This window comes from Oryx dammah, unplaced genomic scaffold (genome assembly GCF_014754425.2).
Source record: "Oryx dammah isolate SB20612 unplaced genomic scaffold, SCBI_Odam_1.1 HiC_scaffold_4, whole genome shotgun sequence".
Lineage (NCBI taxonomy): Eukaryota > Metazoa > Chordata > Mammalia > Artiodactyla > Bovidae > Oryx > Oryx dammah.
In genome coordinates, this window is record NW_024070188.1 from 28,006,454 (window position 1) to 28,026,814 (window position 20,361).

At 38.8% G+C, this 20,361-nt stretch overlaps 1 protein-coding gene across 1 annotated transcript in view; it reads right to left on the bottom strand.

The window, feature by feature from the left end:
* The window catches only part of FIG4 (FIG4 phosphoinositide 5-phosphatase), a 187,941-nt gene that overhangs the window by 121,268 nt on the left and 46,312 nt on the right, over positions 1–20,361 (bottom strand). The window contains exons 2-6 of the mRNA XM_040238513.1: positions 15,868–15,966; positions 14,468–14,591; positions 7,475–7,631; positions 5,778–5,828; positions 359–507 (exon numbers count right to left, since the gene is read on the bottom strand). Of these exons, the coding sequence (XP_040094447.1) occupies positions 359–507; positions 5,778–5,828; positions 7,475–7,631; positions 14,468–14,591; positions 15,868–15,966 (580 nt within the window). The remainder of the gene's footprint in view (positions 1–358; positions 508–5,777; positions 5,829–7,474; positions 7,632–14,467; positions 14,592–15,867; positions 15,967–20,361) is intronic.

The window sequence follows — 20,361 nt, forward strand, 5'->3', positions numbered from 1 at the left end:
TGTCTGCAATGCAGGAGACCCGGGTTCAATTCCTAGGTCGGGAATTGAAGATCCCCTGGAGAAGGAAACGACAAGCCACTCAGGTATTCTTGCCTGGAGAATCCCATGGACAGTGGAGCCTGGCAGGCTACAATCCATGGAGTTGCAAGAGTCAGATGCAACTTAGCGACTAAAGCACCACCATGATCTCTATAAAAATGAATTCATTTATATGAATTCATATATCTGAAGCAACTTCATGAAAGGACAAACAGCAAATAGGAAAGGAGAAATGTGAAGGAAATGTGAGTGAATTTAATGAGATGCCGTTTCATAGATGTCATATTAACATATATTGGATGTACTGAAAACCACCTACCGTTTCCACCCTGTGTAATCAATCCTTCATCTTCAAAGATGTCAAAACTCTCCTGGCGAGTCTGGGTGGTTTCTGACTTTAACATCTCCAGGGGCATTCGCAAGACTGTGAGATTATATTGAAGTGAGTGGGACAAATCATAGCTGTAACTGAGAAGGGAAAGCTTAATAAGAATTAGAAAAGCAAAACATATTTCATAATCTTGGCTCCCAGAAGGAATTAAAACCTATGAACTAAATTAGTTAGCACCTAATTATGAACTGAATTAGTTAGCACCAACAACAGAAGCAATGTTGTTCAAATAAGCACCTTAAACATAGTAAATCATGAATATAATTGGAAATTTAAAAATCATTACATGACTTAGGCATTTGCATAACTAGAAAAACACAATAAAATGTTAGTAACCTACATTCACTGATTTGCATATGCACTTTGTGCTTCACACTGAAATTAATCTAACTTCATAGTCTTGTATAACAAAGTCATACTTTTATATGTATCTGAATGGACTATTAAAAATGCTATAATATCTACTCTAATAGTATGATACAAGGTCTGTACTCTAGTTTACCTATGAATGAAAATAATTATATTAATTACTAATGGTGGCACCATAACTTATTTAGTAATAAAATAAGAATAAGCAAATAACACAAGCCACTAGAGTGAAACATGTTTGAGAAGCACGTCATTAAAAAAATTATAACAGTCTGTGCAAATAAAATTTGCACAAAATCAGCAACTTTTATAAGTATCTTAAGCTATATATTTTTAGCACAGAATTTCAGACAGTATCTAGAATTTCTTAAGTTATACAAATTTGAAAGTATTATTGTCATACTTTAAAATGGTTACAACTTCAGAGATTCTCACACATTATTATTTCTTTAGTTTATTAATATAATCTGAAATTGATTTTTATTTACTCTGTTAAATTTAAATGTACCACATTTGTTTGATAGAGCCATTAATTTTATTAGCATCTGATCTCAGAGAGATAAAATGTATTAAGAAGTTGATTTCTCAATCCCATATACAAGAGCATAAAAAAACCTTAGGAATAAACTTAACCAAAGAGGTAAAAGATCTGTATACTGAAAATTAAAAGACATGAATAAAATAAATGAATAAGACACAAATAAATGGAAAGATATCCAGTGTTCACAGAGTGAGTGGGAGTTGCTCAGCCGTGTCCAACTCTTTGTACTCCATGGACTATATAGTCCATGGAATTCTCCAGGCCAGAATACCAGAGTGGGTAGCCTTTCCCTTCTCCAGGGGATCTTCCCAACCCAGGGATCGAACTGAGATCTTCTGCATTCCAGACGGATTCCTTACTATCTGAGCCGCAAGAGAAACCCAGTGTTCATGAAACAGAAGAATTAACACTGTCTAAGTAACCATACTACCCAAAGCCATCTACAGATTCAATACAATCTGTATCAAAATTCCATTTTCCACAGGAATAGAAAAAAACAATTCTAAAATTTGTATGGAACCACAGAAGACTCCTAATAGTCAAAGCACCCTTAAGAAAGAAGAACAAAGCTGGAGGCATCAAACTTCCTGATTTCAAACTTCATTACAAAGTTATAGCAACAAAACAGCATGTTACCAAGATTAAAAAAAAAAAAAAAGATACCTAGAGCAATGGAACAGAATTGAGAGCCCTGAAATAAAACCACTCAGATACAGTCAACTAATATTTGACCAGGGAGCCAAAGCGATGAGTGGAGGAAGGATGGGCTTCCCTGGTGGCTCAGACAGTAAGGAATCCACCTGTAGTACAATGCAGGAGACCCGGGTTTGATCCCTGGGTTGGCAAGATCCCCTGGAGAAGGGAATGGCCACTTGTTCCAGTATTCTTGCCTGGAGAATCCCATGAACAGTGTAGCCTGGCGGGCTACAGTCCATGGGGTCTCAAAGAGTTGGACACAACTGAGTGACTGACAACCTGTTTTCCAAAAGACAAATGGAGAAAGGATAGTCTCTTCAATAAACGTGTTAGGAAAACTGGACAACCACCTGCAGAAGAATGAAACTGGACCCCTGTCTTACACCACTCACAAAAATTCACTCAAAATGGATTAAAGACTTAAATGTAAGACCTGAAACTATAAACTAATAAAAGAAAACACAGGGAAAAGCTCCTTGACATTGGTCTTCACAAATATTATTTTTGGACATGACACCAAAAGTGTAAGCAACAAAAGCAGAAACAAACAAATGAAACATCAAAATAAAAACCTTTGCACAGAGAAAGAGCGAGCAAAATAAAAAGGCAACTTTCTGAATGGGAGAAAATACTTGCAAACCATCTAACTGTTAATGGGCTGACAGCCAAAATACATAAGGAACTCATACAACTCAACCACAAACAAATAATCCAATTTTAAAATGGGCAAATGACTTGAATAGACATTTCCCCGAAGAAGACATACAAATAGCCAAAAAAATGCATGAAAAGATGCTCACCACCACATTGGGAAATGCAAATCAAGACAACAATGAGATGTCACTTCATACCTATTAGAATGGCTATTATTAAAACAAGAAACGGCAGGATTGGCAAGGAGGTAGAGAAAAGAGAACTCTTTGCACTGCTGGTGGGAACATAAATTGGTGTAGCCATTATGGAAAATAAAATAGCAGTTCCTTAAAAATTAAAAACAGAACTACCATTTGATCCGGAAATCCCATTTCTGGTTATATATCCAAAAGAAAAAAGATCACCATCTCAAAGAGCTATCTGCACCCCCATGCCCACTGCAGAATTTATCAAAATACCCAGATGTGGCAACAACCACAAATGAACAGATTAATAAATTAACAAAGGAACAGATAAATAAAATGTAGGGTATATTTAAAAAATGGTAGTTGACAGTGGCTGGGGGAAATGGAGAACTATCGGTCAAAGAGTACAAACTCTCAGCCATAAGATAAATAAGATCTGGTTATCTAATGCACAGCACGGTAACTGTAATTAACAATACTGAATTATGTGCTTGAAATGTGTTAAGGGAGTAAATCAAGTGTTATCAGTACACACACACGAAATCACAACTATGTTTTGGGATGAAGTTGTTAACCAACGCTGTGGTAATCATTCTGCACTACGTCCATGTATCTAACCATGACATTGTATGACTTAAACTTACAGATGTCATTAATATCTCAATAAAGCTGGGGGCAGGGTGAGAAACTGGGCTTTTACTTTTAACAATCAACTTTTCCTATTTAAGACAACTGATTTATCCTAGCTGAACCTTAAGGATGTAATATAACCTTTTTAAAAGTCTTTAACCTCATATTTTTTTACTTGTGGAATAACTTGAGAAGAACTCAGTATGAGAATGCAGATGAACTTGAAAACCCTGAAGGAGAAATCACCCCTAACAGCTCAGCTCCACTGAGCTTCAGTAGTACCTCAGAAAGACTATAAACAATTCAGCAATAAAGGCTGAAAAGCAAATGATGGAGACAACTACAATGGAAATACACTTTCAATAAACATTCGTGGAAGTGAAAATTATTTCTTTAGAAGCCCTTCACTATACTATTGCTAAATTAATTAACTTTCTTCAGTTTCACATCATGAAGACATAATCCACTCTACATAGTACATGCTTTTCTTTATTTCATAAATAAATAAATGTTTAATTATATTAAGAGTTTAAAAATAAACTTAAAACAATGCAAAGCACCCTAACAGTACATAATGCCAACAGCTACAACACTCTGGGTCCTCTTCTTAGTCTTATGACCCAAGTCCATTGATATATGCAATTGTGTGTTCTACATTTTACTTTGGACATTGTAAGTGACAGAATTTTCCATGCAGCACAAGAACTTGCTGTATACCTAGCCTACATAGTGGTCACTTCAGTGATGGTATAACGCTCTCTCAGGATGCTCTGCTATAATTCACTTGCTTATTTTTCAATTCACCATATTTGGGTTGTCCCTGCATTGGTTGGTTTGCTTGTTTGGGCCATGATAGAGAAGCTATCTGTACAGCTAGTGCCTTTACAAACAGGGACTAATATTTTCCCTCCTGATTTATTTTCTTCAGATATATTTTCATACATACTTGATGCTTCATTCCTCTCCAGGAAAATTATTAATTTACAATGCCAACAACAATATGTTGGTACTGCAAAAGTTCTCCCTATTTTGAGTTTATTTTTACCTAATTTTTACTAGACTGTTAACTGAAAACTGTGAAATGGTTACAACTCTATATATAAACTTTTAAAAATGTTATTTAATTGGAGGATAATTACTTTACAATATTGTGATGCTTCTTGCCATTCATTGACATGAACCAACCACAGGTATACATGTGTCCCCCCAAACCCTGAATCCCCCTCCCACCTCCCTCTATATAGACAATGCAGATTTAATTTTTGTAATTCAAAATTACAAAATAAGCCATTACAGTGTATTGAGTAGAGATCCCTGTGCTATACAGTAAGTCCTTATTAGTTGTCTATTTTACATATAATAGTGTGTGCATGTCAATTCCAATCTCCTAATTTATTCCTCTCCTCACTTAACCTTAGCAACATAAGTTTGTTTTCTATATCTGTGACCAATTCTCTGTAATGGCCTATATGGAAAAAGAACCTTAAAAAAAAGAGTAGATACATATATCCCCTCCCCCCATACAGCTGACTCGCGCTGCTGTACAGCAGAAACACATACAATATGGTAGATCAACTAAACGCCAATAAAAATTTTTAAAAAGTTTGAAGAAATGGACAGGATTTTCAATATTTGTTTTGTTAATGTTTTAGAGTTTGGCCTTTAATTAATTCAACAACTGTGTGTTTATGTGCTAATCTCTAGATTTAGTACCTTGTGACATTTTCTATTTGGTGTGCTAGATGAAAATGTGTATTTGAGAACTGGCAATAATTACTTTTAATAGAGTGCTTCTTGCCAGTCCTACAGGAGTAAGTAATTTAATTTCTTCAATCTCTAATTTGCTCTTCTGTACAAAATAAAAGATCAGTGTATAATTTTAAATTATTATTGCCATTCTCATTTGAATAAAGGATGCAAGAATTTTAAAATTTCCTGTTTCAGATATGATGACAATATTGAAAAATTCAGAAGTATAAATATCTTGAAACTTAAAAAAAATACAAAATAAAAGTATTTCTTTAAAATCATAATGAAAAGATTTTGCATAGTAAGAATAATTACCATTTAATTTATCCATTCAAAATTTCAAAAATTAGATTTTTAAAAGGAAGAATACTTGTATTTATATTGTTTCAGATGAAAAGATTTGGCTATTTTTTTTAAAAAGAATAATCAAAGTACTACTGTGTTCTCTGATTCTCTTTTTACCCTGTAGGAAATAATATAAACATTTAAGAGACTGACAGAGTAAAAATAAGCTCAAACTTACCTAAAGTAAAAATTGCTGGATAGGTCCACATTTTGGAATATTCGTAGATACCTTAAAAAAATGATTACTATAGTTAACAATATGAAGACTACAGTTACTGCTGCTATAATATATATGAAAGTTAAGAGAGTAGATCCTAAAAGTTCTCATCACAGGAAAAAAAAATGTTCTTCTTTTTATTGTGTCTTTATGAGATGATGGATGCTAACTACATTGTGGTCATCATTTCACAATATACATAAGTCAAATCATTATGCTGAACACCTTAAACTTACACAGTGGTATATGTCAATTTTATCTCAATAAAACTGGGGGAAAATGACAGTAAACTACATAAGATATAATTTTTTTCAGTTAATATAAGACAAAATTCAACTTTATAAATTGTTTTTTACCCCACTTCCAAACATCAAGGATAGTGTCACAAAGTTTCAGAAAACCACTATCTAACAAGGTTTTAAGCAAGAAAACCACATCACCTTTAAATTCTGGTTCATGTTCTAGAACAACACTATAAACATACAAAGTGTAATTAAAACCTAAGCCGCTATTTTCCCTAAAAACTTATAAACATGCTAACTTTGTTCCATTTTGAGCCTTTATAATATCAAACCAATTCTAGCATTTTCTCTATCAATTTATTATTTATTAACAGTCTTTCCCCATACGCCCCAGGTTCCAATAATTTCCCCAAACAACTTTTTGAAGCTTTCAAATGCATAGAAAAATTGGGGTGGGAGGAAATAGTATAATGAATAGCAGTATGTCCTTCACCTGAATTCACTGTTAAATATTTCTCCTTATACATACATACATCCTCTCTCTTTAAATACACAAGTACATTTTATTTTTCTAAACCATTTACAGTAAGAACCAGACATGATGACAGTCCTAAATATTATTTATCTTAATATTATGTATCTATTATGAACAAGGACAATCTCCTAAATAACCACAATGTCACTATATACCCAAAATTTAACACTGATCCAATACCCCCTAGTGTATAGTTTATATAAAACCATTCCAGTAAAGTCCTTTACAGCTCTGTGCCTGTGTGTGTACACACTGTGCACATATTTTAATCCAGGATCCAACAGAAATTCAAGTGCTGCACTTGCCATGGTTATTCTAAAATCTAACCCTCTGGCTCTTCCTGTATTTCACAACACTGACATTCCTGAAGGGTCTGGGCCAGCTGTCTTACAGGAAGTCCCACATATGGATTTGTCTGATTATTTTATTATCCAATTTAAATATTTTTATCATGCTTAGATTCAATTTAAATAATTTTAGTAAGAAAACTACACAGGCTCTTGGTGTCCTTCCCACTGCTTCATATTAAGAGGCAAATAATGTCAGTTTTGTCTCATTACTGGTGATGCCAAGTTTGACCATTTGGTTAAGTATGTTTGTCATTTTTTTCTCTTTGTAAATAATAAAAAATATTCACAAAGTACAGTATGTTGAGATATTCATGAAGTACAGTAGGTCAACAATAACCTCTCACTTAATGGCTTTAGCAGCCATTATTGATTCTTGCCCAAATCAATTACCATGGGTCTTCAATAGCTCTTGAACAAAAGCTGTAGCATTCTGAGCCAGTATTTACATTTTAAGATTTATAATCTATTGACTATATTTTGCTTTTCAATTGGTCTATAGATACAAAAACAGCAGTTCGCACCAGTACATACCTAGCTTCATCAGGATGACTAATCCGTACAGAATCATTGGGTATATAGATCATATTTGTATCTTCAATCTTATATATTGCATGACCTCCAATATCTGCCATCTTCCTCCTTTTGGTTATTAACACAATATAATAGCCTTCTAAAAACCTGACAAAACCTACACAACAACAACAAAACAGAAAGATAAATATAAATACACCTCCTACACTTAGCAATGCTTTCAGATACATATTTAAAAGGCAAAAAGACTCTGACATATTTCCTGCTTTATTATTTCTCTGATTTACAACCATATAAATTTTCAGCTGTTTTAGAATTATTCTCTAGAAATATTTATCTCACTTAAAAATACCACTCTGAACAATTTGATTATAGGAAGACCGTATGTGTTAAGGTTCAGTAACACTAAATTCCCAACTACACACTAGTTACCATACAGTCTTGGGGTAAAAATGTTCTGGCTCCCACAACTTTTGCTTTGGGGGTTAAAACTAATTCTCTTGGTGGCTGGGGGGAGGGAGAGGGGCACACTTCTGAACCAGCTATGTGAGGAGCTCAGCAGACCCTCTCCCCATTGACTGGTGAAAATCATAAAAACAAAACACTGACAGTTTCTGGAAATTCTCCTAATGGCATACAGCAAATGGAGAAACATTTATTCAAAAAAATCTAGATCTTGGAAAGACCAGCCAGTCTGTGGCATCTGAACCACAGCTTGCTTCCCTCCTACGCCCTTCTCCCAATTCAGTGTGACGGGTGTCTACTCCCAGCAGGCGTCCCGCTCCCCTCCCCAGCTCTCAGTCTAGGGCCCCAGCTTCTGCTCAGGGGGTGCAGGCCACCAGCGTTTCTCACCCCCTCCAGCTCTGTGCTGCAAATTCTTTATTCCAGGCAAGCACACCTGAAACCGGGGGCTCCTTTCTTCTACCCGGCTCCTACTTGCCGAGTGAGGCTCTATCCCACCCAGTACAGATACCGGATCCTGTCACCCCAGCTCACTCACTGCGGGAGTCAGAAACGGTCACACACAGTTGACTTCCTACCAGAAACAATGGAGGCCAGAAGGCTATGGTGTAACTTATTCAAAGCCCTGAAAGAAAAACTCAACCAAGGACCTTACGTATACAGCCTAATGTTTTTTAAAACTAACTTTCTTGTGTGCGCGTGTGGCACTTGCCCTCTTTCTCTCTCTCTGGAGTGTTGCACTCTATAAAGTCTGAGGGAGAATCTTGGGGCTATAAATTTTTGCTCTAGAATTGGCAAATACCCATAGTCTGTGCCGTGTTATTCTTGAGATTAGTAATTGAACGTACTAATATAAAGGAGCCAAAATACTTAAGAGAAAGATACCATAAGGATTTTAATGAACCACGTTACTGCTATTAAAATATTTTGGAGACCCACAAAGCACATTTTTTTAAAAACGTTCATTTGTGCTCCTCCCCACTAGAGGGAAATGGCAATGCACTCCCCAGTATTATGGAGAATTCCACGGACACAGGAGCCTGGTGGGCTACAGTCCATAGGGTCACAAAGTCAAACATGACTGAGTTTCATGTCATGTTTGGCTACTTTCACTTGTAGACTAGCCCAAAATTCCCTGACTAAAGCTAAAGGACATAAAATAGGAAATAAAGCTTAATGTCAATGTCATTAAAAGCAAATTAGGAAGCAGTTATCCTTTAAGAAGGCCAAAACCTACAAAATCAAGGGTCCTGGAAGCAGCATAAACACCCAAAAAGGGAATCTAATTGAGTTTAAGTAATAAATATTTCCAAGACAAATCAGTTTTCCTTTTGTTCTTGCTATGTATTTTTTACATAAGGAAAAAAACCTCTGTGTAATAATTTCCCCCAACCTGCATTCCAATTGAATTTTATGTTTTCAATTCTAGACTATTTCATCCTACATATCCCTTTATATTTTTAAGAAAGTAAATATACTGTACAAAAGAACACTCTCTACCAGCACAAGTGCTTTTTGCATATTATGAGATTATTTTCTTTTTACTACCAATTGGAAATGTCACTCTTTTTTTTTTAAAGGTTCCCATCAAATTCAGCCAACAGTTAAAAGGCTTCAGTCTGGCACAGACCTCTGTCAAAAGTCAGCCTCATCATCATTTTAACACGTGAAAAACCAGGACAAGTTTTTTCATCTTCATTCTATGCACTTCTGATCCCAGACTAATTTCCCCAAGTTCTTCCCAGAAGCCTAGACGACGGTCATCATGCAAAAGTGACTTCTTTTTCTCCAAGTAGAAAAGGCTGTGTCGTTTGTGATGGACACCAAACAAAGTAAATAAAAAGGGGCAGTGTGAGAGGATGGAGTGGTGTAGAGTTCTGGGGGCTGGAGAGGATCCCACAAGCTCACCAGCAGGGAAGAGGGCAGTATCCTCCTCGGTCACCTTGTCAGCTGGTCACTATCTTCAGAGCCTCTCTGCACTCTGACAGAGACATATCAAAAACCACAAGGGACCAAAGTGACACCCTAACACCAACTCTATCATCCCCTCACGAGTCGAGGCCCACGTGCCTTGCCATTTTCCCTTTCTCTTGACTCTGCAATCTGTTTCTAAGGGTGCTGCTTTAAAGAACAACCAAGCCCATCGCTTGGTCTACTATGAAGACACTCTACCACTCCCCTTCAGCCTACCAGTAGCTTACAAGTGTATACTCTCACGGTGACACAGGCAGAAAAAGGACATATATCCAAAGGAGCTGGATGGTCAGAGCACCGAGAGAAGTAAGGATTACAGGCCTCCACCCAAATGTCCCAGGACCACATTAAAACTGGGTGAGAGCGACTAACGCTTTTCACATTCACACAGTCTTGTAACCACTGCTGAGGTCAACATACTATTCCTATCACTCCAAAAACACCCCCTCAGGCTCCTCTGATGTCCATCCCCTCTTCCCACCCCCAGCACCTGGCACCCACTGATGGATTTTCTGACCCTGCAGATCACAGGCAGGAGCTTAAAAACAACAAAAAGAAAAACTGGGTGAGCGATGCTCACGACCTATCTGGTGGTCTCCCAAACCTCCTGGCTGTCAAACCACAAAGGAACAAGTCATAATGGCACCACAGCTACAGGGCAGGCTCAATCCATGTCTAGGGACCAGAGATGGTCCGTGAGCTTTCAGCAGCAGTCCAAGAAAAGAAATGCAAACAAACTGAAAGGAAGGGTTCAGGAACATCAGAGCTCATCATCAACGAACCTGCCTTGAACAGACAAGACTAGTTTGGAGATTAGGAACTTATGTGGTGAGTCACATGTGCTCCAAGCTGATGATGACAAGTTACGCCCAGTAGGCTCTTGTGTTGGTCTTGACACATTGCTGGAAAAAAGACTGGTCCTTTACTGTAGACAATTGAGAAGCATAGCTTTAGATTCTTATAGACTGTGAATTAGATTAACCATGGTAACAGTTCGAAACAGTCCAGCAAAAATACTATTCACAAATTGTGCATGCTGAAAAAACTGAGAGAGAAAATACTTCAGCCGCAGAACAGAAGACAACCATTCAAGTCCTTTCACATGTCTTATTCTGACAATCAGACTACTTCTGTTTCCAAGGTTAAGTATTTTGTGTTTTGCTATTTCAGTTGCCCTTATTTTGCGTTTTGCTATTTCAGTAGCCCTCATTAGTCTATCCAATACTAGATAAATCATAGCCTTTTATTAAGTCCTTATTTACTCTTCAAACATTCTAAGCATGGTTGAATTAGAATAAATAAAGTGCATGTCCACAAAAGTAATAAATGTTTACTTAGTATATTACCGTGTCACTTTACTGGCAAGTCAACCTTATAGTCACTTCACCATCCAAGGAGAGTCTCAAAGGGGCCTCAAATTGCGATAGAAATGTACCACAATATCTAAGAATGCCACCTAAGAGAAACATGGCAATATCTTCAGTCCTCATCCAAAGTTTATTAATAGCTGTGTATAAAATGAATATTTATTTGGCTATAAACTTGGTTGCTGCTGCTAAATCGCTTCAGTCGTGTCCGACTCTGTGCGACCCCATAGACGGCAGCCCACCAGGCTCCCCCGTCCCTGGGATTCTCCAGGCAAGAACACTGGAGTGGGTTGCCATTTCCTTCTCCAATGCATGAAAGTGAAAAGGGAAAGTGAAGTCGCTCAGTCGTGTCCGACTCTTTGCAACCCCATGGACTGCAGCCCACCAGGCTCCTCCGTCCATGGGATTTTCCAGGCAAGAGTACTGAAGTGGGCTGCCATTGATAAAGCTATGGTTTTACAAGCTTAGTTATCACTAAATTTAAAATGAGGCAAGGAATATTGCTAAAAGCAAAGATGCCCAGAACAGTGAAGAATGATCAAAGTACCATTAAAGTAACACAGTACACCATCTGCATGCGTGCATGCGTGCTAAGTCACTTCAGTCGTGTCCACCTCTTTGCGACCTATGGGCTGTAGCTCATCAGGCTCCTTGGTGCATGGGATTCTCCAGGCACGAATACTGGAGGGGGTTGCCACGCCCTCCTCCCAGGGATCTTCCCGACCCAGGGATCGAACCCAGCTCTCCTACATCCCCTGCATTGGCAGGCGGGTTCTTTACCACTAGTACCACCTGCAAAGCCCAGGAGAGCACCTAGAGGCCACTTAATGTAAAAAGCAAACTGCCCAACACAACTCCAAAACACCCAAGGGCAGCTATTTTAAAATCTAGTTCAACGGGCTTCCCAGGTGGCGCTAGTGGTAAAGAACCCGCCTGCCAGTGCAGGAGACAGAAGAGACCCGGCTTCAATCCCTGGGTCGGGAAGATCCCCTGGAGGAGGGCGTGGCAACCCACTCCAGTATTCTTGCCTGGAGAACCCCATGGACAGAGGAGCCTGGGTGGCTATAGCCCATAGGTCGCAAAGAGTCAGACACGACCGAAGTAATTTAGCACACACACCCACAACTGATCTTCAACTCATTATACTTAATTAGCAAGCAAGATTCAATTTTGAATATTTAACTCTGACTAATTAGGCATTCAATATTACATATACCTTAGGAAATTTACATTTTTCAAAAGTTGTAATAAAGTGTTAGCATTTAAAGAAATGAGTTTTTATCTGATTAAGCCTAATGTATTTAAGACACTTTTTTTATTTCTAGATTTTTTTTCTTTGACTAAGAGTTAAGTAACACTTAGAGTGGAATTTAACATGTATGGAATATATGGAATTGAAACACATGAACTCACCTGACATACACTAACATGCACATGTTATCCATTAAACATGAAACCTCAAGGGAATTGTCAAGACTAAGCAGAAGGTACACAGAAGGCGCCAGTCCTATGCAGAAGAAACTAACCATACCAACCACTCTCACCCTTCCCTGGCAGCCGCCTAAGACACAAAACGGACCTAAAGGGATTCCACATGAAGGGCTTTGAGAGCGCACTGAGAAAAACAAACTTCAAACACAGCAGAATAGGCATAATCCAAGTCTCAACAAGCACACATGCACCAAATAGAGAGTGCTAATCAGAAAAATGAACCTAAGATTATGAAACTATGTAGCACAGGTCAGTCCATATTAATTTTGTTAACATCTACAGACACCACTCAGTAAATATTACAGACAGTTCAGTGGGTTTAAGAAGCAGAAAGATAATTTTGTGTTGGGGGGGTGGAATAAAAGACTTGAAATATGGCTATGCCAACAAGGAAGCTGAAACCCAACTGCCCTCTGCCTGGCTTCCAAGGCCCCAGTGATCTGGCCTCACCAACCGCCTGCCAGCATTCCAGGACCCGTGGGCATCTTCATGACGGTGCTTCTGCCGTCACCCCTCCTGGAGCTCTCCCCTCCATTCCCCACATCCATCCACAGCTTGCTTCTCCTCCAGGGTCCAGCCTGAATCTTATCTTCTCCAGGAACTCTTTCCTGGCCACTCCAGGTCCAAGAAGTCTACCTCTTATGTAATCTCCAGCATTTACTATTGACTACACAACTGGGATCCAAATTCCAGTCCTGGAGTTGTTTCCTGGGCCCTGGGTTTTGTCCCCCCACCCCTCCGTGCCACCCCCGTCCAATCCAATCATCCTAAGAGTCCCTGGGACAAATCCAGGAGCAAAGATAGGTTTTCTGACCCACTGTCACGAGGGACGCACCAGAGGCACTGCGGGGCGTCTCCCAAACGCCCACAAGCTGGACCATGGGCTCCTTTAAAGGCCAAGGCCATTTCTATGCTTGTCCATGAATAAGTAAAGGCGCTACTATAGGATTTGGGAAAGAGATTAGGTAAAATTTAAATGAAGAGGCTCAAACCAGAGCAAGACTGAATGTAAAGAGATAAACATCAGGTCTGGAATGTGAAGCAGACTCGGGGTCTCATTTCCTAGAAAGCAATAAAGTGAATAGAGCTGCAGTCGGCTGCGTCCCGAAAGCCCTTATCTGAAGCTCCACGCTCGCCTTGCCAACCGAGGCTGCCTCTCTGCGTCAAAATGACTTAGATCATCCAGGCGACAGGGGGATGTTTTCTCTCACTGACACAATTTTAAAGAGCAAAGTTTCCGACTGTGATTTTAGAGAACAAAGTTTCTCTGAGAGTAAGAAACCAGTTGTCACTCAGAGAAGGGGCTTGTGACACTTTACACTGCAGCGTGTCCTTGAGAGAAACTCCTCTAATTTAAAAGCTGGTTTTACCTGTATCCATTTTTCCAGCTGATGTTTACAAGTCCAAGCCAATTTTCACTTTTTCATTTCTTGACAAGCCAGACTCCTTAGAGGTCTAAACCATCACTACATTTGTTCATATCCTATATGAATCTGAGCACAGTCCTGGGCATATAGCAGATATTATATAACGGCTGTTTGATACCTGGTTGATAGATGATTCATTTTTAAATAACCAAAGACCCAGACGGTGGGTCACATTTACAAACCTATATAAGTATGAGCCTTGCAAACTATCTTCAAGTAGTCTATATATGGGGGGCGGGGAAGAGGTTGAAAGAGGGAGGCATCTTTCTTACCTACAACACCAAAAGCTGAAACAGCTCGAAATAACCCAGAGGAGCCTTTCTGTCCCATCTTTGTCCTGTTTCCTAGATCCAAGCGCCCAAGAAGTTCTCGCACTTCTTGTTGAGTATATACATGCTAGAAATAAGCAAATTAATCTGTAAGGTTGTGTTTGATTTTTAGATTCATTATTTATTTACCTCTGAAAATTAAAAGTTTCCTACAGCTTTACATCATTAGCTATTTCACAGAGAAGTATATAAAAGTGCAGGACTAAGCTACAATTCTAAAAAGCCAACAAATTTTTTAACATTAGCAGTTAATTAAGGGTGGTTACTGGATCACACATTGCTGTACTTAAAAAAGGTATACCAAAACCTTATCTTCTGGATCAGAGATTCAGAGGTATGAGGAATCCACAGACAAGTTTCAAGAAATCTATAAATTCCTTAAAACTGTATGCAAACTTTTGGTTATACATGCATATGTGTATTTTTGTGAGAAGGCCCATAGCTTTTATAAGATTCCCAAAGAGATCCCCAATCAGCCACTCGTACCCCCAAGTAAAGCCAAGTATCATTACATCATATTAATAAATATAGCCAGATGGTATGTGTGCGGGCGAAGGAGGACCATGATACCCAAGAGTAAGAGAAGTCACAAAATACAACATATCCAAAATTATTATAACATAGAAATTAGTTTTCCAAAGAGCTTAGTGAAAATGAGTTCCAAACTACAGCTATTGATACCTTTGAAAAACCAGGAATCCACACAGATTCAGAAATATTCAGACAGGAACTTCAACACAAAGTGTTAGCTGCTCTCACCTGAGAGTTAAAATTAATGGTTCAATTCCACCTTAGTATATTTCTCTTTTGACTAAAAGCCTCATATTTTTGTGCCACCTGAATTAAGTCCCAACTCTGAATAATATGACATGTGGATAATAGCAGCTTAACATTTCTCTAGCAAGTCATCAGAAGTGACCCTACCAATCACTTTTAGCAGTATAATAACAAGTCTGCAGTAGAGAAGTCCTTTTTGACTTCAAGGAGCTTCATATCAAAGAAGAAGAAGAAATAATCTCTTCGGTGGCTGCAATATTGAGAGTTATATCAGATCCTTAAAATGGTACCCCTTTAAGAAAATATATTCATTATCTTATCCAAAGTGTTTGCTTCGTAAAAAATCAAAATGAAGGGCAAAGTGTAATTCTGGCAAACTTTCTGACTTCAGTAATTTTAGAAACCAGATTAGAGATTAAAAATTCTAGCCAACCATGAAAAACTGTCATTTTTAGATGTATGATAAAAAAAAAGTATACATCACTAGAAGCTGTAAGGATATTTCATATCCATTAAACGAGGAGTACAAAGGTTTCTGTCTGTATTCAGGTTGTCAAGATACTTACCCTGTCATCAATGATAACCAAATCTTTTGGTTCTGTTCTATCAATTTTCAAAACACGGTATTTTGTTTCTGCGTGATTGCTCCCGACTAGGAAGTATCTCTATAAAGAAAAAGAAATGTCATTAGTTTTTTTAAGACAGCTTGCCTTATACACATTTTGTAATAACTTTGGGTTTTTTCTCATTAAATACATGAATTAAGTCAGGTTACTTTTTAAAAGAAATATTTCTGTTAAGTACAACTGGCAGATTAAAGAAAGGCTGATTCTAAAAGGTCAACTTTAAAATTGAAATATTCGTCGTGGTGTCATGATTAGCAGTCTGATATTTAAAATGTACCCAGTAACCAGGTCAGATGAATTTAATTATATTATACAGAGATTAACTTAACTGATTGGAGACTGATGTTTAAACTTTGCCAGGAAACTGCAGCTCTGGTAAGAAGCTCAAAGCTCAACACATAATTAGGAATGCTTAGACAATTATAGCTATTAAAATATTGATATTTTATCAAATAAACCTTTATATATTTTCTGTAGAAAACTAAAAATGACTTTAATACAGCAACTGTAAAAATCAACCGCAAAGGCCCAATAAAAAATTAAAATGAATGTACTTTCCGAAATGGCTTTTTATAGATAAGCTACAGGAAATAATTAATATTCTTTCTTTTCTGAAACACTTCCTTGGAGCATTATACCTGAACACATTAGTCTTCTTAAATGAATACTGAGAATAAAATGAATACTAAAAATACAGAAAAATAATCATCCTATAGTCAAAGAAAATGCTTTTCAGAAAACCTAAACCAGATGAATAATTCTTATACTGTGTTTAAGAAAATATGTAAAACTCCATTAGGAAAAATATATTTAAAATATTTTGCTTCAAAAAAGTCCTTTAAAGTGACTCTTTTTCAACACTGCAAAAATTAAGAACACATTGCCACCATCAACTGGCATCTAACCATCTCATCAGTCACATAAGACACAGACAGACAAAGCAATTAAATAACAAATAAGATTCTTTAGATTAATGGCCAAACTGAAGTATAGGTACTGAGAGCAGGAAAGATTGATGTTAGGTACTAAAGGTGCAGAAAACCTCAGAGGACTTAGGACTTAAATTGAGCCTTGAAGGTTGGAAATAGAAGAGAGGCATAACAGAAGACACTCATGTGCTCAGGCGTGTCCGACTCTTTGTGACCCATGGGCTGCAGCCCACTAGGCTCCTCTGTCCATGGGGATTCTCCAGGCAAGAACACTGGAGTGGGCTGGCATCTCCTACTCCAGGGAATCTTCTTGAACTAGGGATTGAACTCGCATCTCTTGACTACAACTGCGCCACCTGGGAAGCGCCATAACAGAAGATGAGAACTTGGCTATATCATTTTAATACTAGAGCTGTAAAAACGGAGGAGTTTTTAAATTAAGTATATATCTGTTTACAAAGGTCTGATCTAGACTTTCAGATTATAAAGAACAAAACTGTATGTTAAAACATGATAGGTTAGGGACTTCCCTGGCTATCCAGTGGTTAAGACTGTGATTCCACTGCAAGGGGCATAAGTTCGATTCCTGGTCAGGGAACTAAGATCCTGCATGCCACACAGAGCGGCCAAAATAAATAAATAAATACAATTATGTTAATTTAAAAAGAAAAAAAGATGATGGGTTAGCACATGCTTAAGGGGAAAACTAACCAAAATACTGAATCCCTCGTCTTCTAGGGAGAAATAGAGTCTAGATGAAAGTATCAGTTATCATGAGGAAGAAACAGAGCAATTATAATAAATTAGTAAACTAAAAGAAGACATCCAGTGACCAGGATGCACTGGACGAGCAGCTGGAAGGGCAGGGACCCAGCGAGAGGGAGGAGGTCCAAGTCCTCAGGCTGGCCGCAGTGAGTTCCTCCCCAAGACCCCACCCACCACTGGGAGGAAAGTGGGGTCACCAGCCTAGTAAACTCAGCCACAGAAGAACGGCCTATAAACTACACGTTTGTTATGAGAAAAGGAAACCGCCTTCTTGAGCACTTGAGGAAAAACAGGTTCCCAGGAAAGGAAACAGTGAGTGCAAAGACTTGAACAGCGAAGAAGCTCGCCGAGTTTGTTAGAGGAACAAGATTAACAGAGAAGATGCTTATGAAACACCTAACACAGTGAAGTGTCCAACACAAAAAAGGCACTCAGTGAGGGTTACTTTTCTTTGCTTTACTTTTTAAGATATTAGCAAGTCTATGTCATTGTATTTGAGAAAAAGACTTCAAAAAAGAGGAAAAAAGGGAGCACCCAGAGGGAAAAAAGGCATGCACCGGACCAGAATGGAACCAGAGTGGAGAAAATACACCAACCTATGAGTAATCAGCCTCTGTCCTCAGGAGAGGAGAGCATGCAAATAACAACCACGAATAGCGTGTATAACAGAGGTCTGAACTGGACAGACGGCAACACATGAAGGGCACTTCGCTCACTTGGGGAAGGTCACAGCAAGCTGGTGGTATCCTGATGCTGAGTTTGGCCTTGGAGGATCTCTAGACAGGACTCAATGTTTTGAGCCAAGACAGAGCAAGTAACATCCCTCCCTCCTGCCCCTGCTGCTGCTAAGTCGCTTCAGTCGTGTCCGACTCTGTGTGACCCCATAGACAGCAGCCCACCAGGCTCCCCCGTCCCTGGGATTCTCCAGGCAATAACACTGGAGTGGGTTACAATTCCATTTCCTTCTCCAATGCACGAAAGTAAAAAGTGAAAATGAACTTGCTCAGTCGTGTCCGACTGTTAGCGACCCCATGGACTGCCTACCAGGCTCCTCTGTCCATGGGATTTTCCAAGCAAGAGTACTGGAGTGGGGTGCCATTGCCGTCTCTTGCCCCTACCAGAGCACTTTTGCTTATATCTGAAGTCAGCACTACTTCTGAGCTCTCCGCTAAATTTGCCTGGGGCTACTCGATCCCGTTTGCCTATTAGAATCAGCTTTGGAGTCTGACTCTTGTGGTTTTTAATTCTAGTCCAGTAGTGCAATCTGGTTCTGCAGGCTTTGAGTACATGTTAAACGAAAGAACACTCACTCACCACAGGCTAACCATTTAATCTGCTGGGTAACTTTCTACAACATTTACACTAAGCCATCTTTCTTGGTTAACTGCACAGAAAGACAGTCCTTCTAAGTCAACCACCTCATGGGATTCTCTGGGCAAGAACACTGGAGTGGGTTACAATTCCCTTCTCCAGGGGATCTTTGCGACTCAGGGATCAAACCTGTGTCTCTTGCACTGCAAGTGGATTCTTGACCGTCTGAGCTATATATATCTGAATCACTCAGTAAGGAGCCATATCACAGCTTTAGGAGAGGTAAAACTGCTGAGTGGAATTCCCAGAATTTCAACACATCCTAGGAAATCTAAAAATGAACTGCAGTAGGACCATGACTTGGCAGTTTGTAATAAAAAGACTGAATTCCTGGGGTAGGAGTAGACAAATGCACTCTTGGCCTTTGAGGCACACATAGGAGAGCGGATCTGCACCCCTCTTATCCAGACACTTCCGTGAAATCACTCCACGAAGCGGAGGAGCCGAGGCAAAAATCCACAGAACTCAGAAGCAGAGCAGAGTGGGAAGAAAGAAACGGGAAGCAGTGTAACCATCCGCATTCTCTATTAAAGTGGTCTAAGAATCCTGAAAATGTTTTGTGCAGAGAAGAGCGACCTCTTGTGGAAACAGTTATGTGGGGGAAACCCACGGCGCTCAGCAGTGCACAGAATGACGCTCCTGCACTGCCCCCTGGTGGGCGAGTCACAGGCTTTCAGGCCAAATTTTTCAGAGGTAACTTTTCCAGAAGGCCTTAATTCTACTTGGTTTGATTAACTATACACACACACATAGACATACATATCCTTAGGCTTTATTATATTTAACATCATGCTTCAAAATTAATTTCAGCATTTTGGGGCTTACAAATAGCCCTGAAATATCTTTTCCTTAAATTCTTTTCCACTGTTGATTTTTTTCTAAATTTTTTATTTAGAAAAATTTTCAAACCTACAGTAAAATAGACAGAACAGTAAAATGAAAACGCACATTCCACTCAGCTAGATTCACGCATGGTTAACTTTGTGCTACATTTTTTTTCTCCCTTCTTCCTTCTAGAGATAAGCTTTTTTTTTTCTTTTGAACCATGTGAAAAACAAGTTGCAGGTATCATAACACATCATCCCGAAAGCTCTCAACCTGTATTTTCCAAACACAAGGACATCCTCCCACATAATCATAACAACCATTGATACAACATTACCTATAATCCATCAAGTTTCCCCAAATGTCCCAATAGTATCCTTTATGTGCTAAGTCCACTCAGTTGTGACCGACTCTTTACGACCCATGGACTGTAGCCCACCAGGCTCCTCTGTCCATGCGATTCTCCAGGCAAGAATACTGGAGTGGGTTGCCATGCTCTCCTCCAGGGGACCGTCCCGACCCAGGGATTGAACCCACATCTCTT